Source organism: Solea solea, chromosome 12 (assembly GCF_958295425.1).
Source record: "Solea solea chromosome 12, fSolSol10.1, whole genome shotgun sequence".
Taxonomy (NCBI): Eukaryota; Metazoa; Chordata; class Actinopteri; order Pleuronectiformes; family Soleidae; genus Solea; species Solea solea.
In genome coordinates, this window is record NC_081145.1 from 24966289 (window position 1) to 24994098 (window position 27810).

At 36.1% G+C, this 27810-nt stretch overlaps 1 protein-coding gene across 2 annotated transcripts; it reads left to right on the forward strand.

Moving 5' to 3' along the window:
* The first annotated feature begins 410 nt into the window (after positions 1 to 410).
* Positions 411 to 27675, forward strand: zgc:162879 (ras and EF-hand domain-containing protein). Of its 2 annotated transcripts, none has more exons than XM_058645849.1 (17): positions 411 to 956; positions 16288 to 16440; positions 18137 to 18227; positions 18480 to 18569; positions 22393 to 22470; positions 22561 to 22676; positions 22760 to 22828; positions 23667 to 23748; positions 23831 to 23901; positions 24600 to 24792; positions 24873 to 24974; positions 25865 to 26009; positions 26088 to 26169; positions 26845 to 26959; positions 27056 to 27169; positions 27288 to 27364; positions 27452 to 27675. In XM_058645849.1, the coding sequence occupies exons 1-17, from the start codon at positions 649 to 651 to the stop codon at positions 27552 to 27554; spliced, it is 1989 nt and encodes a 662-aa protein (XP_058501832.1). In that variant the 5' UTR covers positions 411 to 648; the 3' UTR covers positions 27555 to 27675. The 2 variants fall into 2 exon arrangements, with proteins under 2 accessions (XP_058501832.1, XP_058501833.1); XM_058645850.1 differs by having other exon boundaries at positions 748 to 820.
* Positions 27676 to 27810: the final 135 nt, after the last annotated feature.

The following is a 27810-nucleotide window of genomic DNA, read 5'->3' on the forward strand; positions in this document are numbered from 1 at the left end:
AAAGATCTAAATACACAAACACATACAAACAATAATACAGAACACTTGGGAATTTTTTACATAGAAAAATGTTAATTTGAAATTACTCAAAAACTGCAGTAACAATGTCTAATTAACCAACCAGTCGTGTCCAGAACTAATTAAAAAAATAGTTTTTATAGCAAATCAAATTGTGAATTTCTTCTATAAAAATGTCAATGTTGGGACTTTTAATTTTCTCAAAAACTGTACCTGTATATCTGATCCTCTCGTCAAGTGTCTCAAAATTGGAGCAGCTTAATGTCTCAGGGTGGAGTCAGAGTCAGAAACAACCTAGAAAACAAAGAGGAGTGACTGATAAAATACACATGCTCGCTCACACACACCTAGAAGGCAAACAGACGCTAACACTTGTCGTGTTTCTCTCTTAGTTGAGCTCTAGTTTCTCAGATGAAGACAGATAAGGTCTTGTCTCACACACTTTTGTCTCCGCTGCTGGACACTGGCTCGAAAACCCGCCTACACTCAAAACTGGACCAATGAATCTCTCTCTCCTCTGTTCCGAATAATTAGGACATTTAAATATTTCGGCCGGGTTCGGCTCATGGGAAGATTTTTTTTTTTTTACAACTTTTATCGTTTTATTTGACATGTACTAAAGTAGTAAACATGGACAGACCGAGTCTCCAGCGGCTATTTTCCGCCTGTGATGTGAACAAGTCCGGGAGGATCGAGTTCGGGGATTTCACGGCGGTTTGCAGGGAACTCAACGTCCCCGAGGATCATATTAAAGCCTTGTTCCACAGGTTCGACGCGGATGAGGACGGGTTCATCGACTACGGTGAGTTCTCGTCCAGATTCCAGGAGGTCTCGCAGACGCTGGACGTGGCGGCGTTTGTATCGAGCTCGAGCCGAAGGAACAGTCCGTGGGAAGAGTTCGTAAGCAGAGTCGATGAAGAGTCGCTTCTGTCCGACAGGTACAACAATCACATCCGGCTGTTCCATGACTTTTCCACCATGAAGGAACAGCAGGGCCGGACCGAGCTTTACTGGGGCCCAAAGCACAAGTTCACACTCCAAACAAAATGTGACAAAACGTCATACTTTAGTATGTCGTCCAAAATGTAACAAAAATGTCATAGTTAGGATGTCGTCCAAAATCAGACAAAAATGTCATAGTTTAGTATGTCGTCCAAAATGTGATGAAAACGTCATACTTTAGTATGCTGTCCAAAATGTGACAAAAATGTCATAGTTTAGAATGCCGTCCAAAATGTGATGAAAACGTCATAGTTTAGTATGTCGTCCAAAATGTGACAAAAATGTCATAGTTTAGTATGTCGTCCAAAATGTGATTAAAAACGTCATAGTTTAGTATGTCGTCCAAAATGTGACAAAAATGTCATACTTTAGTATGCCGTCCAAAATGCGAGAAAAACGTCATAGTTTGGTATGTCGTCCAAAATGTGACAAAAACGTCACACTTTAGTATGTCGTCCAAAATGCGACAAAAATTTCATAGTTTAGTATGTCGTCCAAAATGCGACAAAAACATCATAGTTTAGTATGTCGTCCGAAATGTGACAAAAATGTCATAGTTTAGTATGTCGTCCGAAATGTGACAAAAATGTCATAGTTTAGTATGTCGTCCGAAATGTGACAAAAATGTCATAGTTTAGTATGTTGTCCAAATGTGACAAAAATGTCATAGTTTAGTATGTCGTCCAAAATGCGACAAAAATGTCATAGTTTAGTATGTCGTCCGAAATGTGACAAAAGTGTCATAGTTTAGTATGTCGTCCAAAATGCGACAAAAATGTCATAGTTTAGTATGTCGTCCAAAATGCGACAAAATGTCATAGTTTAGTATGTCGTCCGAAATGTGACAAAAACGTCATAGTTTAGTATGTCGTCCAAAATGCGACAAAAACATCATAGTTTAGTATGTCGTCCAAAATGTGACAAAAATGTCATAGTTTAGTATGTCGTCCAAAATGCGACAAAAATGTCATAGTTTAGTATGTCGTCCAAAATGCGACAAAAATGTCATAGTTTAGTATGTCGTCCAAAATGTGACAAAAGTGTCATAGTTTAGTATGTCGTCCAAAATGCGACAAAAATGTCATAGTTTAGTATGTCGTCCAAAATGCGACAAAAATGTCATAGTTTAGTATGTTTTCCAAAATGTGACAAAAACGTCATACTTTAGTATGCCGTCCAAAATGCGAGAAAAACGTCATAGTTTAGTATGTCGTCCAAAATGTGACAAAAGTGTCATAGTTTAGTATGTCGTCCAAAATGTGACAAAAGTGTCATAGTTTAGTATGTCGTCCAAAATGCGACAAAAATGTGATGGTTTAGTATGTCGTCCAAAATGTGACAAAAACGTCATAGTTTAGTATGTCGTCCAAAATGTGACAAAAGTGTCATAGTTTAGTATGTCGTCCAAAATGCGACAAAAATGTCATACTTTAGTATGTCGTCCAAAATGCGACAAAAACGTCATAGTTTAGTATGTCGTCCGAAATGTGACAAAAATGTCATAGTTTAGTATGTCGTCCAAAATCAGACAAAAACATCATAGTTTAGTATGTCGTCCAAAATGTGACAAAAGTGTCATAGTTGAGTATGTCGTCCAAAATGCGACAAAAATGTGATGGTTTAGTATGTCGTCCAAAATGTGACAAAAACGTCATAGTTTAGTATGTCGTCCAAAATGCGACAAAAATGTGATGGTTTAGTATGTCGTCCAAAATGTGACAAAAACGTCATAGTTTAGTATGTCGTCCAAAATGTGACAAAAGTGTCATAGTTTAGTATGTCGTCCAAAATGCGACAAAAATGTCATACTTTAGTATGTCGTCCAAAATCAGACAAAAACATCATAGTTTAGTATGTCGTCCAAAATCAGACAAAAACGTCATAGTTTAGTATGTCGTCCAAAATGTGACAAAAATGTCATAGTTTAGTATGTCGTCCAAAATGCGACAAAAATGTCATAGTTTAGTATGTCGTCCAAAATGCGACAAAAATGTCATAGTTTAGTATGTCGTCCAAAATGTGACAAAAGTGTCATAGTTTAGTATGTCGTCCAAAATGTGACAAAAACGTCATAGTTTAGTATGTCGTCCAAAATGTGACAAAAACGTCATAGTTTTGTATGTCGTCCAAAATGCGACAAAAATATCATAGTTTAGTATGTCGTCCAAAATGCGACAAAAATGTCATAGTTTAGTATGTCGTCCAAAATGTGACAAAAGTGTCATAGTTAAGTATGTCGTCCAAAATCAGACAAAAACGTCATAGTTTAGTATGTCGTCCAAAATCAGACAAAAACGTCATAGTTTAGTATGTCGTCCAAAATCAGACAAAAACGTCATAGTTTAGTATGTCGTCCAAAATGTGACAAAAACGTCATAGTTTAGTATGTCGTCCAAAATGCGACAAAATTGTCATAGTTTAGTATGTCGTCCAAAATCAGACAAAAACGTCATAGTTTAGTATGTCGTCCAAAATCAGACAAAAACGTCATAGTTTAGTATGTCGTCCGAAATGTGACAAAAGTGTCATAGTTTAGTATGTCGTCCAAAATGTGACAAAAACGTCATAGTTTAGTATGTCGTCCAAAATGCGACAAAAGTGTCATAGTTTAGAATGTCGTCCAAAATCAGACAAAAACGTCGTAGTTTAGTATGTCGTCCAAAATCAGACAAAAACGTCATAGTTTAGTATGTCGTCCAAAATGTGACAAAAGTGTCATAGTTTAGTATGTTGTCCAAAATGCGACAAAAATATCATAGTTTAGTATGTCGTCCAAAATGCGACAAAAATGTCATAGTTTAGTATGTCGTCCAAAATGTGACAAAAATGTCATAGTGTAGTATGTCGTCCAAAATGTGACAAAAACGTCATACTTTAGTATGTCATCCAAAATGTGACAAAAGTGTCATAGTTTAGTATGTTGTCCAAAATGTGACATAAGTGTCATAGTTTAGTATGTCGTCCAAAATGTGACAAAAGTGTCATAGTTTAGTATGTCGTCCGAAATGTGACAAAAATGTCATAGTTTAGTATGTCGTCCAAAATCAGACAAAAACGTCATAGTTTAGTATGTCGTCCAAAATCAGACAAAAACGTCATAGTTTAGTATGTCGTCCAAAATGTGACAAAAACGTCATAGTTTAGTATGTCGTCCAAAATGCGACAAAATTGTCATAGTTTAGTATGTCGTCCAAAATGTGACAAAAGTGTCATAGTTTAGTATGTCGTCCAAAATGCGACAAAAATATCATAGTTTAGTATGTCGTCCAAAATGCGACAAAAATGTCATAGTTTAGTATGTCGTCCAAAATGTGACAAAAATGTCATAGTGTAGTATGTCGTCCAAAATGTGACAAAAACGTCATACTTTAGTATGTCATCCAAAATGTGACAAAAGTGTCAAAGTTTAGTATGTTGTCCAAAATGTGACATAAGTGTCATAGTTTAGTATGTCGTCCAAAATGTGACAAAAGTGTCATAGTTTAGTATGTCGTCCGAAATGTGACAAAAATGTCATAGTTTAGTATGTCGTCCAAAATCAGACAAAAACGTCATAGTTTAGTATGTCGTCCAAAATCAGACAAAAACGTCATAGTTTAGTATGTCGTCCAAAATCAGACAAAAACGTCATAGTTTAGTATGTCGTCCAAAATGTGACAAAAACGTCATAGTTTAGTATGTCGTCCAAAATGCGACAAAATTGTCATAGTTTAGTATGTCGTCCAAAATCAGACAAAAACGTCATAGTTTAGTAGTCGTCCGAAATGTGACAAAAGTGTCATAGTTTAGTATGTCGTCCAAAATCAGACAAAAACGTCATAGTTTAGTATGTCGTCCGAAATGTGACAAAAGTGTCATAGTTTAGTATGTCGTCCAAAATGTGACAAAAACGTCATAGTTTAGTATGTCGTCCAAAATGTGACAAAAGTGTCATAGTTTAGTATGTCGTCCAAAATGCGACAAAAATATCATAGTTTAGTATGTCGTCCAAAATGCGACAAAAATGTCATAGTTTAGTATGTCGTCCAAAATGTGACAAAAATGTCATAGTTTAGTATGTCGTCCAAAATGTGACAAAAACGTCATAGTTTAGTATGTTGTCCAAAATGTGACATAAGTGTCATAGTTTAGTATGTCGTCCAAAATGTGACAAAAGTGTCATAGTTTAGTATGTCGTCCAAAATGCGACAAAAATGTCATAGTTTAGTATGTCGTCCAAAATGCGACAAAAACGTCATAGTTTAGTATGTCGTCCAAAATGTGACAAAAGTGTCATAGTTTAGTATGTCGTCCAAAATGTGACAAAAACGTCATAGTTTAGTATGTCGTCCAAAATGTGACAAAAGTGTCATAGTTTAGTATGTCGTCCAAAATGCGACAAAAACGTCATAGTTTAGTATGTCGTCCGAAATGTGACAAAAATGTCATAGTTTAGTATGTCGTCCAAAATCAGACAAAAACGTCATAGTTTAGTATGTCGTCCAAAATGTGACAAAAATGTCATAGTTTAGTCAGTCGTCCAAAATGCGACAAAAACGTCATAGTTTAGTATGTCGTCCAAAATGTGACAAAAACGTCATAGTTTAGTATGTCGTCCAAAATGTGACAAAAGTGTCATAGTTTAGTATGTCGTCCAAAATGTGACAAAAACGTCATACTTTAGTATGTCGTCCAAAATGTGACAAAAGTGTCATAGTTTAGTATGTTGTCCAAAATGTGACATAAGTGTCATAGTTTAGTATGTCGTCCAAAATGTGACAAAAACGTCATAGTTTAGTATGTCGTCCAAAATGTGACAAAAGTGTCATAGTTTAGTATGTCGTCCAAAATGCGACAAAAATATCATAGTTTAGTATGTCGTCCAAAATGCGACAAAAATGTCATAGTTTAGTATGTCGTCCAAAATGTGACAAAAATGTCATAGTTTAGTATGTCGTCCAAAATGTGACAAAAACGTCATAGTTTAGTATGTTGTCCAAAATGCGACATAAGTGTCATAGTTTAGTATGTCGTCCAAAATGTGACAAAAGTGTCATAGTTTAGTATGTCGTCCAAAATGCGACAAAAATGTCATAGTTTAGTATGTCGTCCAAAATGCGACAAAAACGTCATAGTTTAGTATGTCGTCCAAAATGTGACAAAAGTGTCATAGTTTAGTATGTCGTCCAAAATGTGACAAAAACGTCATAGTTTAGTATGTCGTCCAAAATGTGACAAAAGTGTCATAGTTTAGTATGTCGTCCAAAATGCGACAAAAACGTCATAGTTTAGTATGTCGTCCGAAATGTGACAAAAATGTCATAGTTTAGTATGTCGTCCAAAATCAGACAAAAACGTCATAGTTTAGTATGTCGTCCAAAATGTGACAAAAATGTCATAGTTTAGTCAGTCGTCCAAAATGCGACAAAAACGTCATAGTTTAGTATGTCGTCCAAAATGTGACAAAAACGTCATAGTTTAGTATGTCGTCCAAAATGTGACAAAAGTGTCATAGTTTAGTATGTCGTCCAAAATGTGACAAAAACGTCATACTTTAGTATGTCGTCCAAAATGTGACAAAAGTGTCATAGTTTAGTATGTTGTCCAAAATGTGACATAAGTGTCATAGTTTAGTATGTCGTCCAAAATGTGACAAAAACGTCATAGTTTAGTATGTCGTCCAAAATGTGACAAAAACGTCATAGTTTTGTATGTCGTCCAAAATGCGACAAAAATTTCATAGTTTAGTATGTCGTCCAAAATGCGACAAAAGTGTCATAGTTTAGTATGTCGTCCAAAATGTGACAAAAATGTCATAGTTTAGTATGTCGTCCAAAATCAGACAAAAACGTCATAGTTTAGTATGTCGTCCAAAATCAGACAAAAACGTCATAGTTTAGTATGTCGTCCAAAATGTGACAAAAATGTCATAGTTTAGTCAGTCGTCCAAAATGCGACAAAAACGTCATAGTTTAGTATGTCGTCCAAAATGTGACAAAAACGTCATAGTTTAGTATGTCGTCCAAAATGTGACAAAAGTGTCATAGTTTAGTATGTCGTCCAAAATGTGACAAAAACGTCATACTTTAGTATGTCATCCAAAATGTGACAAAATGTCATAGTTTAGTATGTCGTCCAAAATGTGACAAAAGTGTCATAGTTTAGTATGTTGTCCAAAATGTGACATAAGTGTCATAGTTTAGTATGTCGTCCAAAATGTGACAAAAACGTCATAGTTTTGTATGTCGTCCAAAATGCGACAAAAATTTCATAGTTTAGTATGTCGTCCAAAATGCGACAAAAGTGTCATAGTTTAGTATGTCGTCCAAAATGTGACAAAAGTGTCATAGTTTTGTATGTCGTCCAAAATGTGACAAAAACGTCATAGTTTAGTATGTTGTCCAAAATGTGACATAAGTGTCATAGTTTAGTATGTCGTCCAAAATGTGACAAAAACGTCATAGTTTTGTATGTCGTCCAAAATGCGACAAAAATTTTATAGTTCAGTATGTCGTCCAAAATGCGACAAAAATGTCATAGTTTAGTATGTCGTCCAAAATGTGACAAAAGTGTCATAGTTTAGTATGTCGTCCAAAATGTGACAAAAACGTCATAGTTTAGTATGTCGTCCAAAATGTGACAAAAGTGTCATAGTTTAGTATGTCGTCCAAAATGCGACAAAAACTTCATAGTTTAGTATGTCGTCCGAAATGTGACAAAAGTGTCATAGTTTAGTATGTCGTCCAAAATGCGACAAAAACGTCATAGTTTAGTATGTCGTCCGAAATGTGACAAAAATGTCATAGTTTAGTATGTCGTCCAAAATCAGACAAAAACGTCATAGTTTAGTATGTCGTCCAAAATGTGACAAAAACGTCATAGTTTAGTATGTCGTCCAAAATGTGACAAAAATGTCATAGTTTAGTATGTCGTCCAAAATGCGACAAAAATGTCATAGTTTAGTCAGTCGTCCAAAATGCGACAAAAACGTCATAGTTTAGTATGCCGTCCAAAATGTGACAAAAACGTCATAGTTTAGTATGTCGTCCAAAATGTGACAAAATGTCATAGTTTAGTATGTCATCCAAAATGCGACAAAAACGTCATAGTTTAGCATGTCGTCCGAAATGTGACAAAAATGTCATAGTTTAGTATGTCGTCCGAAATCAGACAAAAAACGTCATAGTTTAGTATGTCGTCCAAAATCAGACAAAAACGTCATAGTTTAGTATGTCGTCCAAAATGTGACAAAAGTGTCATAGTTTAGTATGTCGTCCAAAATGTGACAAAAGTGTCATAGTTTAGTATGTTGTCCAAAATGTGACAAAAGTGTCATAGTTTAGTATGTCGTCCAAAATGTGACAAAAACGTCATAGTTTTGTATGTCGTCCAAAATGCGACAAAAATGTCATAGTTTAGTATGTCGTCCAAAATGCGTCAAAAATGTCATAATTTAGTATGTCGTCCAAAATGCGACAATAATGTCATAGTTTAGTATGTCGTCCAAAATGCGACAAAAATGTCATAGTTTAGTATGTCGTCCAAAATGTGACAAAAACATCATAGTTTAGTATGTCGTCCAAAATGCGTCAAAAATGTCATAGTTTAGTATGTCGTCCAAAATGCGACAATAATGTCATAGTTTAGTATGTCGTCCAAAATGCGACAAAAATGTCATAGTTTAGTATGTCGTCCAAAATGCGACAATAATGTCATAGTTTAGTATGTCGTCCAAAATGTGACAAAAGTGTCATAGTTTAGTATGTTGTCCAAAATGTGACAAAAGTGTCACAGTTTAGTATGTCGTCCAAAATGCGACAAAAATGTGATAGTTTAGTATGTCGTCCAAAATGCGACAAAAATGTCATAGTATAGTATGTCGTCCAAAATCAGTCAAAAAAGTCATACTATAGTATTTCGTCCAAAATCAGCCAAAAAGTCATACTATAGTATGTCGTCCAAAATCAGTCAAAAAAGTCATACTATAGTATGTCGTCCACAATCAGTCAAAAAAGTCATAGTATAGTATGTCGTCCAAAATCAATCAAAAAAGTCATAGTATAGTATGTCGTCCAAAATCAGTCAAAAAAGTCATACTATAGTATGTCGTCCAAAATCATTTAAAAAAGTCGTAGTATAGTATGTCGTCAAAAATCAGTCAAATAAGTCATAGTATAGTATGTCGTCAAAAATCAGTCAAAGAGTCATACTATAGTATGTCGTCAAAAATCTGTCAAAGAGTCATACTATAGTATGTCTTCCAAAATCAGTCAAATCAGTCAAAAAAGTCATACTATAGTATGTCGTCCACAATCAGTCAAAAAAGTCATACTATAGTATGTCGTCCAAAATCAGTCAAAAAAATCATAGTATAGTATGTCGTCCAAAATCAGTCAAATAAGTCATACTATAGTATGTCGTCCAAAATCAGTCAAAAAAGTCATAGTATAGTATGTCGTCCAAAATCAGTCAAAAAAGTCATAGTATAGTATGTCGTCCAAAATCAGTCAAAAAAGTCATACTATAGTATGTCGTCCAAAATCAGTCAAAACAAGTCATAGTATAGTATGTCGTCCAAAATCAGTCAAAAAAATCATAGCATAGTATGTTGTCCAAATTTTTACAAAAAGGTCATAGTATAGTATGTCCTCCAAAATCAGTCAAAAAAGTCATACTATAGTATGTCGTCCAAAATCAATCAAAAAAGTCATACTATAGTATTTCGTCCAAAATCAGTCAAAAAAGTCATACTATAGTATGTCGTCCAAAATCAGTCAAAAAAGTCATAGTATAGTATGTCGTCCAAAATCAGTCAAAAAAGTCATAGTATAGTATGTCGTCCAAAATCAGTCAAAAAAGTCATACTATAGTATGTCGTCCACAATCAGTCAAAAAAGTCATACTATAGTATGTCGTCCACAATCAGTCAAAAAAGTCATACTATAGTATGTCGTCAAAAATCAGTCAAAAAAGTCATACTATAGTATGTCGTCCAAAATCAGTCAAAAAAGTCATACTATAGTATGTCGTCCAAAATCAGTCAAAAAAGTCATAGTATAGTATGTCGTCCAAAATCAGTCAAAAAGTCATAGTATAGTATGTCGTCCAAAATCAATCAAAAAAGTCATAGTATAGTATGTCGTCCAAAATCAATCAAAAAAGTCATAGTATAGTATGTCGTCCAAAATCAGTCAAAAAAGTCATAGTATAGTATGTCGTCCAAAATCAGTCAAAAAAGTCATACTATAGTATGTCGTCCAAAATCAGTCAAAACAAGTCATAGTATAGTATGTCGTCCAAAATCAGTCAAAAAAATCATAGCATAGTATGTTGTCCAAAACTTGACAAAAAGGTCATAGTATAGTATGTCCTCCAAAATCAGTCAAAAAAGTCATACTATAGTATGTCGTCCAAAATCAATCAAAAAAGTCATACTATAGTATTTCGTCCAAAATCAGTCAAAAAAGTCATACTATAGTATGTCGTCCAAAATCAGTCAAAAAAGTCATAGTATAGTATGTCGTCCAAAATCAGTCAAAAAAGTCATAGTATAGTATGTCGTCCAAAATCAGTCAAAAAAGTCATACTATAGTATGTCGTCCACAATCAGTCAAAAAAGTCATACTATAGTATGTCGTCCACAATCAGTCAAAAAAGTCATACTATAGTATGTCGTCAAAAATCAGTCAAAAAAGTCATACTATAGTATGTCGTCCAAAATCAGTCAAAAAAGTCATACTATAGTATGTCGTCCAAAATCAGTCAAAAAAGTCATAGTATAGTATGTCGTCCAAAATCAGTCAAAAAGTCATAGTATAGTATGTCGTCCAAAATCAATCAAAAAAGTCATAGTATAGTATGTCGTCCAAAATCAATCAAAAAAGTCATAGTATAGTATGCCATCCAAAATCAGTCAAAAAAGTCATACTATAGTATGTCGTCCAAAATCAGTCAAAAAAGTCATAGTATAGTATGTCGTCCAAAATCAGTCAAAAAAGTCATAGTATAGTATGTCGTCCAAAATCAGTCAAATAAGTCATACTATAGTATGTCGTCCAAAATCAGTCAAAAAAGTCATACTATAGTATGTCGTCCAAAATGCGACAAAAATGTCATAGTTTAGTATGTCGTCCAAAATGTGACAAAAATGTCATAGTTTAGTATGTCGTCCAAAATGCGTCAAAAATGTCATAGTTTAGTATGTCGTCCAAAATGCGACAATAATGTCATAGTTTAGTATGTCGTCCAAAATGGGACAAAAATGTCATAGTTTAGTATGTCGTCCAAAATGCGACAATAATGTCATAGTTTAGTATGTCGTCCAAAATGTGACAAAAGTGTCATAGTTTAGTATGTTGTCCAAAATGTGACAAAAGTGTCATAGTTTAGTATGTCGTCCAAAATGCGACAAAAATGTGATAGTTTAGTATGTCGTCCAAAATGCGACAAAAATGTCATAGTATAGTATGTCGTCCAAAACGAGTCAAAAAAGTCATACTATAGTATTTCGTCCAAAATCAGCCAAAAAGTCATACTATAGTATGTCGTCCAAAATCAGTCAAAAAAGTCATACTATAGTATGTCGTCCACAATCAGTCAAAAAAGTCATAGTATAGTATGTCGTCCAAAATCAATCAAAAAAGTCATAGTATAGTATGTCGTCCAAAATCAGTCAAAAAAGTCATACTATAGTATGTCGTCCAAAATCAGTCAAAAAAATCATAGTATAGTATGTCATCCAAAATCAGTCAAATAAGTCATACTATAGTATGTCGTCCAAAATTTGACAAAAAAGTCATACTATATAGTATGTCGTCCAAAATCAGTCAAAAAAGTCATACTATAGTATGTCGTCCAAAATCAGTCAAAACAAGTCATAGTATAGTATGTCGTCCAAAATCAGTCAAAAAGTCATACTATAGTATGTCGTCCAAAATCAGTCAAAAAAGTCATAGTATAGTATGTTGTCAAAAATCAGTCAAAAAAGTCATACTATAGAATGTCGTCCAAAATCAGTCAAAACAAGTCATAGTATAGTATGTCGTCCAAAATCAGTCAAAAAAGTCATAGTATAGTATGTCGTCAAAAATCAGTCAAAAAAGTCATACTATAGTATGTCGTCCAAAATCAGTCAAAACAAGTCATAGTATAGTATGTCGTCCAAAATCAGTCAAAAAAATCATAGTATAGTATGTTGTCCAAAACTTGACAAAAAGGTCATAGTATAGTATGTCCAGTCAAAAAAGTCATACTATAGTATGTCGTCCAAAATCAATCAAAAAAGTCATACTATAGTATTTCGTCCAAAATCAGTCAAAAAAGTCATACTATAGTATGTCGTCCAAAATCAGTCAAAAAAGTCATAGTATAGTATGTCGTCCAAAATCAGTCAAAAAAGTCATACTATAGTATGTCGTCCACAATCAGTCAAAAAAGTCATACTATAGTATGTCGTCCAAAATCAGTCAAAAAAGTCATACTATAGTATGTCGTCCAAAATCAGTCAAAACAAGTCATAGTATAGTATGTCGTCCAAAATCAGTCAAAAAAATCATAGTATAGTATGTTGTCCAAAACTTGACAAAAAGGTCATAGTATAGTATGTCGTCCAAAATCAGTCAAAAAAGTCATACTATAGTATGTCGTCCAAAATCAGTCAAAAAAGTCATAGTATAGTATGTCGTCCAAAATCAGTCAAAAAAGTCATAGTATAGTATGTCGTCCAAAATCAATCAAAAAAGTCATAGTATAGTATGTCGTCCAAAATCAATCAAAAAAGTCATAGTATAGTATGCCATCCAAAATCACTCAAAAAAGTCATACTATAGTATGTCGTCCAAAATCAGTCAAAAAAGTCATAGTATAGTATGTCGTCCAAAATAGGTCAAAAAAGTCATAGTATAGTATGTCGTCCAAAATCAGTCAAATAAGTCATACTATAGTTTGTCGTCCAAAATCAGTCAAAAAAATCATAGTATAGTATGTTGTCCAAAACTTGACAAAAAGGTCATAGTATAGTATGTCGTCCAAAATCAGTCAAAAAAGTCATACTATAGTATGTCGTCCAAAATTTGACAAAAAAGTCATACTATAGTATTTCGTCCAAAATCAGTCAAAAAAGTCATACTATAGTATGTCGTCCAAAATCAGTCAAAACAAGTCATAGTATAGTATGTCGTCCAAAATCAGTCAAAAAAATCATAGCATAGTATGTTGTCCAAAACTTGACAAAAAGGTCATAGTATAGTATGTCCTCCAAAATCAGTCAAAAAAGTCATACTATAGTATGTCGTCCAAAATCAATCAAAAAAGTCATACTATAGTATTTCGTCCAAAATCAGTCAAAAAAGTCATACTATAGTATGTCGTCCAAAATCAGTCAAAAAAGTCATAGTATAGTATGTCGTCCAAAATCAGTCAAAAAAGTCATAGTATAGTATGTCGTCCAAAATCAGTCAAAAAAGTCATCCTATAGTATGTCGTCCACAATCAGTCAAAAAAGTCATACTATAGTATGTCGTCCACAATCAGTCAAAAAAGTCATACTATAGTATGTCGTCAAAAATCAGTCAAAAAAGTCATACTATAGTATGTCGTCCAAAATCAGTCAAAACAAGTCATAGTATAGTATGTCGTCCAAAATCAGTCAAAAAAATCATAGTATAGTATGTTGTCCAAAACTTGACAAAAAGGTCATAGTATAGTATGTCGTCCAAAATCAGTCAAAAAAGTCATACTATAGTATGTCGTCCAAAATCAGTCAAAAAAGTCATAGTATAGTATGTCGTCCAAAATCAGTCAAAAAAGTCATAGTATAGTATGTCGTCCAAAATCAATCAAAAAAGTCATAGTATAGTATGTCGTCCAAAATCAATCAAAAAAGTCATAGTATAGTATGCCATCCAAAATCAGTCAAAAAAGTCATACTATAGTATGTCGTCCAAAATCAGTCAAAAAAGTCATAGTATAGTATGTCGTCCAAAATCAGTCAAAAAAGTCATAGTATAGTATGTCGTCCAAAATCAGTCAAATAAGTCATACTATAGTATGTCGTCCAAAATCAGTCAAAAAAGTCATACTATAGTATGTCGTCCAAAATCAGTCAAAAAAGTCATACTATAGTATGTCGTCCAAAATGCGACAAAAATGTCATAGTTTAGTATGTCGTCCAAAATGTGACAAAAACATCATAGTTTAGTATGTCGTCCAAAATGCGTCAAAAATGTCATAGTTTAGTATGTCGTCCAAAATGGGACAAAAATGTCATAGTTTAGTATGTCGTCCAAAATGCGACAATAATGTCATAGTATAGTATGTCGTCCAAAATCAGTCAAAAAAGTGTCATAGTATAGTATGTCGTCCAAAATCAGTCAAAAAAGTCATACTATAGTATGTCGTCCACAATCAGTCAAAAAAGTCATACTATAGTATGTCGTCCAAAATCAGTCAAAAAAGTCATACTATAGTATGTCGTCCAAAATCAGTCAAAACAAGTCATAGTATAGTATGTCGTCCAAAATCAGTCAAAAAAATCATAGTATAGTATGTTGTCCAAAACTTGACAAAAAGGTCATAGTATAGTATGTCGTCCAAAATCAGTCAAAAAAGTCATACTATAGTATGTCGTCCAAAATCAGTCAAAAAAGTCATAGTATAGTATGTCGTCCAAAATCAGTCAAAAAAGTCATAGTATAGTATGTCGTCCAAAATCAATCAAAAAAGTCATAGTATAGTATGTCGTCCAAAACTTGACAAAAAGGTCATAGTATAGTATGTCGTCCAAAATCAGTCAAAAAAGTCATACTATAGTATGTCGTCCAAAATTTGACAAAAAAGTCATACTATAGTATTTCGTCCAAAATCAGTCAAAAAAGTCATACTATAGTATGTCGTCCAAAATCAGTCAAAAAATTCATAGTATAGTATGTCGTCAAAAATCAGTCAAAAAAGTCATACTATAGTATGTCGTCCAAAATCAGTTAAAAAAGTCATACTATAGTATGTCGTCCAAAATCAGTCAAAAAAGTCATACTATAGTATGTCGTCCACAATCAGTCGAAAAAGTCATACGTCGTCCAAAATCAGTCAAAAAAATCATAGTATAGTATGTTGTCCAAAACTTTACAAAAAGGTCATAGTATAGTATGTCGTCCAAAATCAGTCAAAAAAGTCATACTATAGTATGTCGTCCAAAATTTGACAAAAAAGTCATACTATAGTATTTCGTCCAAAATCAGTCAAAAAAGTCATACTATAGTATGTCGTCCAAAATCAGTCAAAAAAGTCATAGTATAGTATGTCGTCCAAAATCAATCAAAAAAGTCATAGTATAGTATGTCGTCCAAAATCAGTCAAAAAAGTCATACTATAGTATGTCGTCCAAAATCAGTCAAAAAAGTCATAGTATAGTATGTCGTCAAAAATCAGTCAAAAAAGTCATAGTATAGTATGTCGTCAAAAATCAGTCAAAAAAGTCATACTTTAGTATGTCGTCCAAAATCAGTCAGAAAAGTCATAGTATAGTATGTCGTCCAAAATCAGTCAAATAAGTCATACTATAGTATGTCGTCCAAAATTTGACAAAAAAGTCATACTATAGTATGTCATCCAAAATCAGTCAAATCAGTCAAAAAAGTCATACTATAGTATGTCGTCCACGATCAGTCAAAAAAGTCATTATAGTATGTCGTCCAAAATCAGTCAAAAAAGTCATACTATAGTATGTCGTCCAAAATCAGTCAAAAAAGTCATACTATAGTATGTCGTCCAAATTCAGTCAAAAAAATCATAGTCTAGTATGTCGTCCAAAATCAGACAAAAACGTCATAGTTTAGTATGTCGTCCACACAGAAATTTCTCAGACCTGGGATTGAACCTGGATACTTCTTGCAACAGTAGCATAGTTGTCGTCCAAAAACTCACAAAAATGTCATACTTAAGTATGTCATGATAAACTATCGCAGCTCACATGAATAGCAACTTTTTCAAAATTGTGAGCTAAATTCACAATTCTAAAGGTTTATTTTCTGCAATTTATTCATCTATCTCCACTCTCAAACTTAAATCACTTATTGTATACCACTGTAGAAACACAGATGTGAGTTTAAAACAAAAACTTTATATAAGTTAAGGATTAAGAAAAAAATACATGAATCTCACTCTCTAACACCTATAACACCTTTAATCTTTAACACGTGGAGCTTTGACGTTAATTAGATGTTTTAGTGTCTGACTGGTATATGATGATGATTATACAGTATGAATGATCATATGTTTCTTCTGCTGTAGTCTCAGGGAGCAGCTGGCTGATCTTTACCAGACCATTCATTCCTCTGCCAACATGACTCTGCTCCAGGAGTACGAGAAGACCATCCACACATTGATCAGTCAGAGCCTGGACTACAGACTGGAGTGTGAGCAGCTGGAGAGCAGCATGAAGCGGTAAGAGGAAAAATACAGACATGAGAAATCTATGTTTGTGTGAAAGGATGACATCACATCTCTCCGTCATAACTACTTTCCAGTGCCTGACGTGCTTCAAAATGGGGCACGTGACTTATTCAGGGCACCAGTGTGTGCAGTGTCGACTTTGACGATGTTTGGATAAAAGAAAAATGCAAAAGATATCGTTTTGAAATCACTTATGCTTATGGCCAGGTCTGCAATGATTAATGAGTTTGTGTGTTTTTTTTTCTATAAATAAAAAAAAGTTTTCTGATTTTTACAACTGGTTAAAATGTAAATATTTTCTGGTTTCTTTGCTCCATGTGACAAAGAAATCCTTAAAACTGAATCATTTTGCTTTGTGGACAAAACAAGACAATTGAGAGTACTCAAATTAATCAGGAAAATAATCCACAGATCAATCAGTGAAAACCTCACGTGACTCAAACACCAGCCGTGAAAGAAAAGCTCCATTAAACCTTCTTATTTTTTCAGTTTCACTTTCACCTCATTGTTGGCCTCCTTACATAAATCATTGCTCTGAATGTTCAGTAATACTTCCTGAAACTAAGCAAACAACAGACATTAACTTATCTTTGTTTGTCTTCATGCTCGAGAAACAACTTCATAATGAAGCTTTAGATTCTTATGGAACTTTGTTTTGGTGTCACTCACTAAAAGAGAGATGTTGGTGGTAGCAGATTACAGATTACTCATGTCAACGCAGATCATTTTTTAATATAAAAATGAATTTCTTTTAAATAAAAATATAGCAGTATGGATGTAGCTTATGTTTAGTAGCAAGATATTCTTGGCGAAATCAATATTTGGCCACTAGGGGTTAAACAAAAAATAAAAAAAACTAATTATTCATTATTTTATTACCTACCACTTAACTTTTTAGGGTCCTGAGTAGGGGATTTTGGAAATATTCCAAACTGGAAACTTTCCATAGGAGTTAATGAGACTTATCTGGACATTTTGGATTTTGTCGTATACAAAATAGTGCAAACACCTTTTATTTTATCAATGCTTCACTCTTTCATTGATAAAAAAAATATTGCTTAATTCCCATGGAACGTTTTCAGTTTGTAAAATTCCCAGAATTACGATCAGGCTGTTAGAAAACCTATTGAATAATATAAAATGAACATTTTTGCTTCACAGTGAACATGTTTCACTTTTAGCTTTGTTTTGGTCTCCTCTAAGATTTTAGATACAATAATTGTCAGGTAGAGTTTGTTTTTCTGGAATTCTGTCATGGGGATTGTCTGGTGTAGTTGTTTAAATGTAGATTTTTGAATTTCAGTTGCACACACGTGAAGAAGACATGCATGTTTTTGTTTTCTTTCTGTGCCTTACTTAACAAAAGGGGGACATTCCTTATTCAAGGAAGTAGAAATACTAAAAGAAAATGTTCTGCCCTTCCTGTTCTTGTAATAATTTACAAAAAGGTATTTTTTTTTCTACCTATGTTCCCACGATGAAATCTATGGACCTTATGTTGTTGTTTTTATTCACGTAAATGTGATTTAAACTTCTATACATAGCGCACCTCTGGAATCTGGCCCTCCCTCGCCTCTGGGTGCTTGTCGTACTCTCTGATGAGAGCGGAGCAGAGTCACAACTCTGTGTAATCAGGCAGGTTCAGTCGCAGCACAAAGTTAAATGTACCTTTTGTGCGCTCACACAGAGCCGAGGAGATGAACAGCAGTCATCTGGCAGAAGTGGAGGACGACATACAGCAACAGCTCGTCAGAACTGAGGGGAGGGTGAGAGAAGAGGTGAGTGAAGGGGTTTATTGTGGGTTATTGGGTGTGTTATACACCCAATAAACGGCGCAGTAAGAAAGCGACTAAAAGATGTTTTTGTTCTTTCTACACATTACTCTGTTTCCTTTGAGCTACCTGCATATTTTTGCAGCGAGCGTCGTGTGCTGTGCACTGCAAAAATATGCAGGTAGCTACATGTCTCCTCACAAAGAGCCTCTGTAGAGTTCAAGGCCTCCCTAACTGCTGCGGGTTTTGTGTTTGTAGGAGCGAAAGAAAATCGAAGAATCTATGACGACAATGCAGAGGAAGCACAGGAACGAGGTGGCAGACCTGCGAGCGACTGTGGACAGACTGGTAAAGTTGTGTGTGTGTGTGTGTGTGTGTGTGTGTGTGTGTGTAACCCTAACCTATCCTAACACCAACTCTTGTGCAGTGATTCTTCTTAGGATGCTGCATTGACTTCCATTCATTTGGACAAAGCCTTATACTTAACCTTAACCATAACCTGTTGAAATCAAGTTTTTGCTGTGTATGTATATATTCTGGTTACTCGCTTCATATGCTTATCTATTTTTTTTGTTGTCATTTTAATATCGGGTCAAAACATCGTATCTTCATCAGGCAAAACCTGATTTTTTTTTTTTTCTTCTACTCTAAAGTATCCAGTCTTAATATATGCTGTTGCTAGTGTCCTAAAACTTTAGTCAGAAACAAAGACCAACAACAGTCGCCCGGTGATAATGTGGACATTCTTGTTCTTCAACCACCAGCTTGTTACAAAGACTCTTTTACTGTAAGACACAAATGTCAAGAAAAGTGCTTCCAACAAACTATACAGTATGTTTTCCTTTTCGTACTTTTAATTCTGAGAATTACTCCTTCTTATTTATGGAAAAAAATTCCATTTAATTCATTGCAACAGCAGTGTTCTTATTTTTATATATCAAACCAAACATTATGTAGCTTAATTGTCAATTCTAGCAACATAATCTATTTTTTTTCTCTTTAAGTTCATTTGTTTTCAGAATAAAAGCTCTGAATTCTGTATGAAATTGTAATTTTTGTGAATATAAGCTAATAATAATATAGAGATAGAAAATTCCGCGGCGAAATTTCGAGCGTGCCTGCTGTTCTTGCTGCCGATGTCGTCAGGTGCAGGAGTAACATTTGGGTGGATTGAACCTTTAAAACTTGAAGTATTTAGAAAAAGTGGTGGAATCAGCCTTTAAAGCAGACAGACTCATCAGCCCCCTCCCTTCCAAAAATCAGTTTCACCTGCATTATAAAATCTGAAAATGTCCAAAAAAGTTTAAAACTTAAACTGTGCTTGTTAAAAAAGCCTTAATATGTATCAAAAATTTCAGTTAGGTGAAAAAAGTCTTGTGATCTATTTAAAGTCTGACGAGACTGTAATTTGCGATTGTTGTCACCATGGTTACTCGAAACGCATATAAAAGTCATAGCACACCATTCCCAATCAAACCGCACGTATTGATATAGAATGAATATATGTGTTCAAAACTGCGGGACGAGTTACGGTCCAAAGTTTTGGGAGGAAGAGGAAAATCAAGCAGGATAAACTTGTAGAATAACATAAGATGCTTGCGCTGTAATGCATTCTAGTGAGAACTCTAGGTTCTCACTAGAATGCATAGCAGCAGCAGGCACTAAAAAACAAAAAAAAAACATTCAGGCCAAATATTGATCCTGTTTTAGGCCACAGGCCGCCAAATGCTGACCACTCCCTTCATTCATAGATGTTTAAATGCAAGTTTATTATTTATTGCCTTTTCCTTGACTGTCTCTGCTGCTGTGACACCGTAAATGTCCCCTGTTGTGGGACTAAGAAAGGCTTATTTTATCTAATCTAACCAGTTAACCTTAACTTCAATTTAAATCTTCCTCAGAAATGAGGTTCTGCCTCTTTAGGAGCAGGTTTTGATCTCCATGATGACGACTGGTCCTGTTTATGCCAGAAAATGTGTTCACTCATGTGTGGAGCTGGAGAGAAAAGAAAAGCTCTTGTACCTGAAAGACGATATCATGATAACTGTTGATCCCACGATGCTTTTCTTCCTTTCCTTCATTTCACTGTGGAATTCCTCTCTCTACAACAGACAAAGGTGATCCACATTCTGAGGACAAACATTAACCCCCGGTTAATTCATAATCACTGCGTTTACATTAAAACATACTGTATTACTAATCAAATTTCCATTTAATATTACTTCACTGAGATAAACAGCAGGTGGTGCAAATGTGCAGGTCACCACAGATGAAAATGAAGATGGATAAATGTCTTTTATTGATCCAAAAACAGCAGAGATTTTGTGTTACGGGAACTCTACCATTCAAAAAATATAAATAAATGTATAGAAACACATTTCTGTAAAATATAGAAAGATATAACTAAAGATAAAGTAATAAGCAGCTGTACATAGGACTAAAATGTGAAACTATCAGAATAAAAAGCACAAATTCATGACATTGGGACATGAGGACACGAAGAGACGTTTAACTTTCTAAACATCGTCCTTTATTCCGTGTATTAGTTTCCATTGCACTTATTCACAGTTAACATTATGCAAGTTAATTGCTGTGCAAAGGCCTTAAAACGCTTTGAAACTGTGTTTAAATGCATTTCAAACTATGTTAATGTAACGTGTGTGTATGTGCGTGTGTGTGTTAAAAAAAGACAGTTAAGTGTGACTGATAAACCAGTTTGGCCTATGTACTGGGCTATAATATTTGCCTATTGCTGTTATTTCTGCACTGACGTGTTTAAGTTGGCCTGATACGTTGTACAGTAAGAGAGTCCATCGATGCCAGAGGCGGTGACACGTTGTTTCAGTCACAGTCCTTCTGCAAAGTTCATCGCAGGGATCGGTAAATGTCAATGTTTATTTTCATGTAAAAGTAAAAAGGCTATAAAGGCCCTGGGAGGTGACAGCATACATTGTTGCCGGGCAACAGTCGGAATCAAAACACAGCCATTTTGGCAGGAAAACGCCTTGGTCACATTTTAAGCAGCGTATTTTATACCAGGCAGTAAATATGTCGGGCAACTCGTCTCGTTTTTACAACTGTTTACATAAAAAGTGAAGATGGGGGTTAGATCACTGTCTCCTATGCTCTGCTTTCCTCTCAGGATATTTGGTGATCCGGCTAAATCCCCGACTCTTTTGTTGTCCTACAGCTATCCACATCTTTACTTTTTATAAAAACACAGAATAGACAAGATGTGGGCGCCATAAGGGTTCTAGTCTGGTTGACAATATGGGTCCCAAGCAGGTTTGTCTGGGGTTTCCAGAGTAGCTCCACCAGTGTTTCCTCACTTCAAGCCACTTAGTACCCTGTCCACACTACCTGGGTACAGTAACATGGGCGGGTGATGTCCCCATGGAAACCACAGACAAACCCACTTAGGACCCATGATGTCAACCTGAATAGAATGGTTCCTGCCAAAATATGATGTGACATGACGTCAACTACCAGAGCCTCTATACACTGTAACTAATACTTGAAGGTCTACACAGGGTTCCCACAGGTATTTGAAATCCTTGAACGTTTGTAAAAAAAATGTCAAGGCCCTTGAGACAATTTTGTGCGAGAAAGAAGAAGATGTCTCCCTTGTTTGTTGCGACGCCACCTGCTGTTTCATGCCCTGCATTGCTTGGTGTACGTAGACCACTATTACTAGTCCACTGTCTCCCTCTCTCTCTCTCTCTCTCTATCTCTCTCTCTCTGCCGTTGACGTGAGATTCCGTGCAGAACAATGAGCGAGTAAAGTTAAGCAAGAGAAAGACTGACTTTGACCAAGAACCCAAGGACAATCGCTTGTCCAGATGCAGAGCGTGCTGCAAATCAATAAAAGTGGACGCCGTCCTCCCGTCTTAAGCTGTGTCGGTCCTTGAATATGAGGGAATTGGTCCTGGAAAGTCCTTGAAAAGGCCTTGAATTTGATGTTAACTAATGTGTGGGAGCCCTGCCTGCCAAATATGACGTTGTTTTGGTTTGGAAGTGTTGCAGGATGGGATTGTGTGACATCTAAACTGCTGCTGCTGCTGCTTTGTTGGCTAATAGGTGAAAGTGCAGGTCTGGAAATTCAGGTCTAACACAGTGACGCTGGCGTTGCTTCATCCGCCACCTCAGAAAATACTATGTGTCTGTTCTGCAGAGTCAGCAGGACACCGAGTCCAGCCAAGCGAGGGAGGAGGTGGTCAGGCTCAACAGACAGATCGGTAACCTCTCCATCGTGAGTCGCGTTGCCGTTGATTTAAAGTCAATCACAATCATGTCTGCGCGGGATGTTCCACTTATTCTTCCATTGTCCCCCCCCCGACAGGAGAACGAGCAGCTGCGCTCGTCTCTGCTGCAGGCCCAGACGGACATCGCCGTCCTGCACTCGGAGCTGGACAAGCTGAAGAACATGTACATGGACCAGAAATCTCAGCATGACAGGTCAAGCACTGTTGTCAGGAAATCATCCATGTGCACTGACTGTGATCCAAATTGCAATATTTCTCATTTGTTTTTTTCTACAGAGAAAAAGAAGATTTGAAGACGATGTTGATGGAATACCAGTCGTACTCGAGTCAGATTCAGATTCTCCAGTAAGTCTGTTTCCATGGATACTAAATAAACATGCAACTATACAACTATACTCCATTTATAGTGTGTGTGAACCAACCTCATACCACCAGTTTAGTTAAAAATCGACACTATAGTCAATACATAGTAAAGCTACAGTTTGAAGCTTCACGAATAACAAATATTTTAGAAGTAAAATTGTATTTTTGGTTTGTCCTTCATGTATTATAAGAATAAAAGTAAGAAGAAACGTTTCAAAACAAGGTGACACAGTGCTTCACAAGGTTTGAAAGAATAAAACCAAGCAACCAAAAAACTAATTATCTATATAATATAATAATAAAACCCCTCTTCTTTATGCTTCTCCCTCTAGGGGTCTCCACAGCGGTATAATAAGAAGTTATAATGACAACATAAGCAATTAAAACCCTCTTCCAATAAGACAGTTTGCTAAAATTAAGATTACAAAAGACTTGAGTAAGAAAATAAACGTGATTTAGTGATTTATTATGGTTTACCTAAAATATTATATATATAATATAATATATAATATATCAGTATCAGACATTTATTTACACCCCTCCCCCCAAAAATGAATTAATAAATTAAATTTCACTTTTTAATTCATTATTATGTTAAATTAGTTGCCAATACAACAGTTTACACACACACAAAGTCTGAGTTGGACATTATATTGACTTAGATTAATTTCCTGGAGACTTCCTCTTAACCTTAACTTAACCCTGTCCTTATCCTTAAACCACATGTCTTCACCTTGTTGTATAATGATTGACATAATGGGGACTTTTTATCCCTGTATAAAAACTGCATGTCTTGCTTTTATTTCCTTGAACACTTTAGGGAAATGAACCAAACGCTGTACGACAGTAACGACGGGCTTCGGTCCGCGTTGGCCACTGAAGTAGTTGCAGCTAAAAGGAGGGTAAGTCAAACACAAGCTTTACTTTCACTGACTTAATTAAACGTTTTCAGGTGATGACGTCGTAAAAATCTGCTCTCCGTAGCTGCCGCCCCAAAATGAAATCCCCGCCCGAAAGATGAAACCCCTCCGACAGAGCACGCTCAACCTCAGCAGGTAAATGAAGCTCCTGTCTGGTTAAAGGTGCAGTGTGTGGGATTCAGCAGCCTCTAGTGGTGAAGTGGCACACTGCAGCTGAATATCTCACACAAATGAAAACATGAAGGTGAACTTTAAAATAAATCAAAATAATTCATTTATATTCAGGGGTTTTTTCACCTGAATCTTACACACTGGACCTTTAACTTTAACTCAGTGGTTCTTAAAGACTGGGTCGGGATCCACACATGGTTCGCCGGCTAATTTTTTTGGGTCCCCAAACACATTTTTCTGAATTTTGCCAACTTTTTTATTAAGAGTCATGTGTTTAAATAACATGCATCATATTAAGTTTTATTTCATTTTTGTTAACATTAGGGCTGCAACTAACAATTATATTCAAAATCAAGTACTTGTTTGGACCGTAAAATGTCAGAAAATGTTGAAAAATGTTGATCAAACCCTGGAAATGATGATGCTCTCAAATGACAAATGTCTTGTTTTGTCCACAAGAAACCAGAAAACATTCACATTTAAGCTTGCCTTAATTATTGAAAAAACACTTGATGGTTAATTTACTGGATTAATAACGGATGAATTGAATAATCGTCGCCGCCCTGGTTAGCAAAGTTCGGAAATGATTCATTTACTAAATCTAAAAGATATCAGGTGTCACAGATATGCCTGTAAATCTGGTCTTGTCACATTTTGTGCAGGTCTGAGTCCGATCCCACCAAAACCACGTACTCCCACGTGGCCACCTGGGCCGATAAATACCTGGACAGCGGAGTGTCTCTGCCCATGGACACAGCAGATATTTTAGGCAGCGACTACGACAGCGACGACAGCGACAGAGGCTCAGCACAAACGGTCCACCACAGTTACTCCTGCGTTCCGTCTGATGTGGAGGTCAAAGCAAAAACATGTATAAACGTCAGTTTGCCACTCATTAAAGACTTGAATAAATTCTGTTATATTTTCTGTGACAGATATCGGAGGTCAAATCTGAGGCTACAGTATCGATGGCGCCCAGCAGGGGGACCTCCATCAGGTCGTCTTTACGAAGACGTTTGTCCGTGTTTTCCTCAAAGGTGAAAAATAATCGTGTGACAGTGTTTGTTTTTTCAGAAGTGGTGGAACATGAACATGGCATGGAATCAAAGGAATACTTGGTGTTTTTCTCCTGACGTCTCCAGATCACAAAATAAAATCACAAAATCGCAGCAGACAAAACATAAGACACAGCTCCTGACTGCACGGAGTGATTTTACCTCTTCTGATCTGTAGAAAATGTCCACTCATGGTCCATTTACTGGATTTTTGCAGGGGCTTTCAGTTACATCTCATCGTCCTCTTTCATCAATGGGCCTTTTACCACCGCAGACACGATGACGCGCTTTAGCGGAAAAAGCAAAGGTGTTACTGATACCATTGACAACGGCCGCTGTGTTCCGCTCAAATAAATCAAGACAAGTCAAGTGTTAACTCTGAACTCTATTACAGGAATAGTTTAGTTTTCTTTTTTTTTATGAGGTATTGACACAGCCTGACACACAGACACTCGTTCTCACCGAATAAAAGCTATAAATGTACAATAATATCAGAATGTTTCCCACCATTTTCGCCATTTGACAGACTTTTCTTGCTGGAAACGGAAGTTTGTAAACTGCTCTGTCAACGCACCAAAGTCCATTGAAAAAAATCAGCAATTTTTCTCTCTGTGAGCTAAAAACACTATTTTTTTTATGTGGAGTTTGGTTTTAATTTTCTCTGTAAAACAGTTGGAATAAGCAGCAAATATATTTTATTAGTGCTTATTGACTTTAACATTTGTTAATTTTATTAAATCAATGTTTGAATGTGAGTACCTCGTAAAGTCGCAGTTAAACACCTGAACTGTCTCTCTTGAATGAATGCCTAGTATACTTCAAATTAAAGAATTATCACATCACATCTGTCACTTTTTCTTGAACCCATACAGCCTGTGGAGGCAGACGTAGAAGAGACCGAGGGGCCCGTGCCGATGTACCGCCTGGTTTTAGCCGGAGACGCCGGAGCAGGAAAGTCCAGCTTCATGCTGAGGCTGACGCTCAACGAGTTCAAAGAGACCATTCAGACGACGCTGGGTGAGCAGCGCGTTCAAACACTGACGCGGTCGTGATTTCGGGCCTTTCAATGTACTGTGTGTGCTCTTTGATTCTCAGGAGTCGACTTCCAGATGAAGAGAATGTTGGTGGACGGGGAGAAGACGAGCCTGCAGATATGGGACACAGCCGGGCAGGAGAGGTGCGGTGTCAGCCAGTTTATAACCAGACTAGTACAGGGTTCCTTGAAATCCTTGAAAGTGCTTGAGTTTTGAATTTAGGTAAATGTCTGCCTTGTTTGTTACGACGCCACCTACTGTTTCATGCCCCGCAGTGCTTAATGTTGGAGTCATAATTTCCACGCGGAACAACGAGTGAGTAACGTTAAGCACGAGAGAGCAAATGACGACGTGATGCCTGGAAAATGCAAATTCCAAGATCTCTGTCTCACCAAAAAAAAAGGTTCCAAAGACTTCCAAGATCCCAAGGACAGTCACTTGTCCAGATGCAGATTTACGTGCTTCAAATCAGTAAAAGTGGACGAAGTGGCGGCTCTTACAAGTTGTCCACCCATCTTAAGCTGTGTCAGCACATTCGGCCCTTGAATCTGAGGGAATTTGTCCTGGAAAAGGCCTGAAATTTGATTTGATGCCTGGGAAATTATAATTCCAAGATCTGTCTCACCAAAAAAAAAAAAAGTTCAAAGAGTGATTTGTCCAAGATCCCAGGGACAATCACTTGTCCAGATGCAGATGTGCGTCAATCAAAGTGGACGTCATCCCATCTTAAGCACAGCACATTGTCAGTCCTTGGATTTGAGGGAATTTGTGCTGGAAAGTCCTTGAAAAGTGTGACAAATATGTCTCTTCTTCTTCAGGTTCCGCAGTATCGCGAGGTCCTATTTCCGTAAAGCTCACGGCGTCCTGCTGCTCTATGATGTCACTTCAGAAAGCAGCTTCCTGCACGTCAGGGAGTGGGTGGATCAGATTCAGGTGACTATAAAAATCTGTAAAAAAAAAGATGAGTGAAGCAGAAATATATACTGTGTATATATATATAAAAATCCTCCTCCTTTTGTTTTTAAACAGGATTCAACGGATGAGAAAGTCCCCATGTGTGTTATTGGAAACAAGGTGGACCTCCGAGAGCAGCTCGTGGGGGGGAGGTGTGTTAGCACTTCGCATGGGGAGAAGTTGGCCAAGGTGCGTAGCTTTCATTCCAGCTATTGAAAAAGACAAAAAGGTGTTGACACAGACACCCTGCCGCCCAGGTGGTAAAATAAACTGAGTGCACACAGGTATGTTGATGCTTTCCTTGCAGGAATACGGAGCCTTGTTCTGCGAAACGAGCGCCAAGGATGGAACCAACGTCGTCGAAGCTGTGCTTCATCTAGCGAGGTAGGAGGTCACAAGTGGGGGAAGTCGGGGGTTTTTAACGTGTTTTTCTTCACACTCGGTGAGTTTCTTTTTTTTCTTTCTCCACAGAGAAGTCAAGAAAAATGTGAAACTGAAGGATCAGTCGGATTCTCACGTCAAACTGAGTCAATCCAGCCCGAAGAAGACTCTCAACGACTGCTGTAGACTGTAGACGCGTCGACAGGAACAACCGAGCAATGAAGGACACAACGTTTTTTTTAATTTTCTAATGAAGAGCTGAATGAAGAATTGTTTTAAACTTTTTAAAAAAAATAAAATATTTCAATCTTTAATCCTTAAATATATACGTTTCTAAATGTACAGGTAAATGCACACATTTGTAATCGGGCTCATGTTTGTCTCAGGTTTTCTACTTATTTTCATAGGGATTTTATGACAAATAAATAAAGAATATCAACGTGTGAGTT

What these genes read in the sequence shown, in the direction of transcription:
- zgc:162879 (XM_058645849.1), top strand. Translation starts at nt 649, where the DNA reads ATGGACAGACCGAGTCTCCAGCGGCTATTTTCCGCCTGTGATGTGAAC. An exon ending in CTGGAGAGCAGCATGAAGCG is followed by an intron (nt 16,441 to 18,136) that starts GTAAGAGGAAAA and finishes GCGCTCACACAG; the next exon opens with AGCCGAGGAGATGAACAGCA. An exon ending in GAGCGACTGTGGACAGACTG is followed by an intron (nt 18,570 to 22,392) that starts GTAAAGTTGTGT and finishes TCTGTTCTGCAG; the next exon opens with AGTCAGCAGGACACCGAGTC.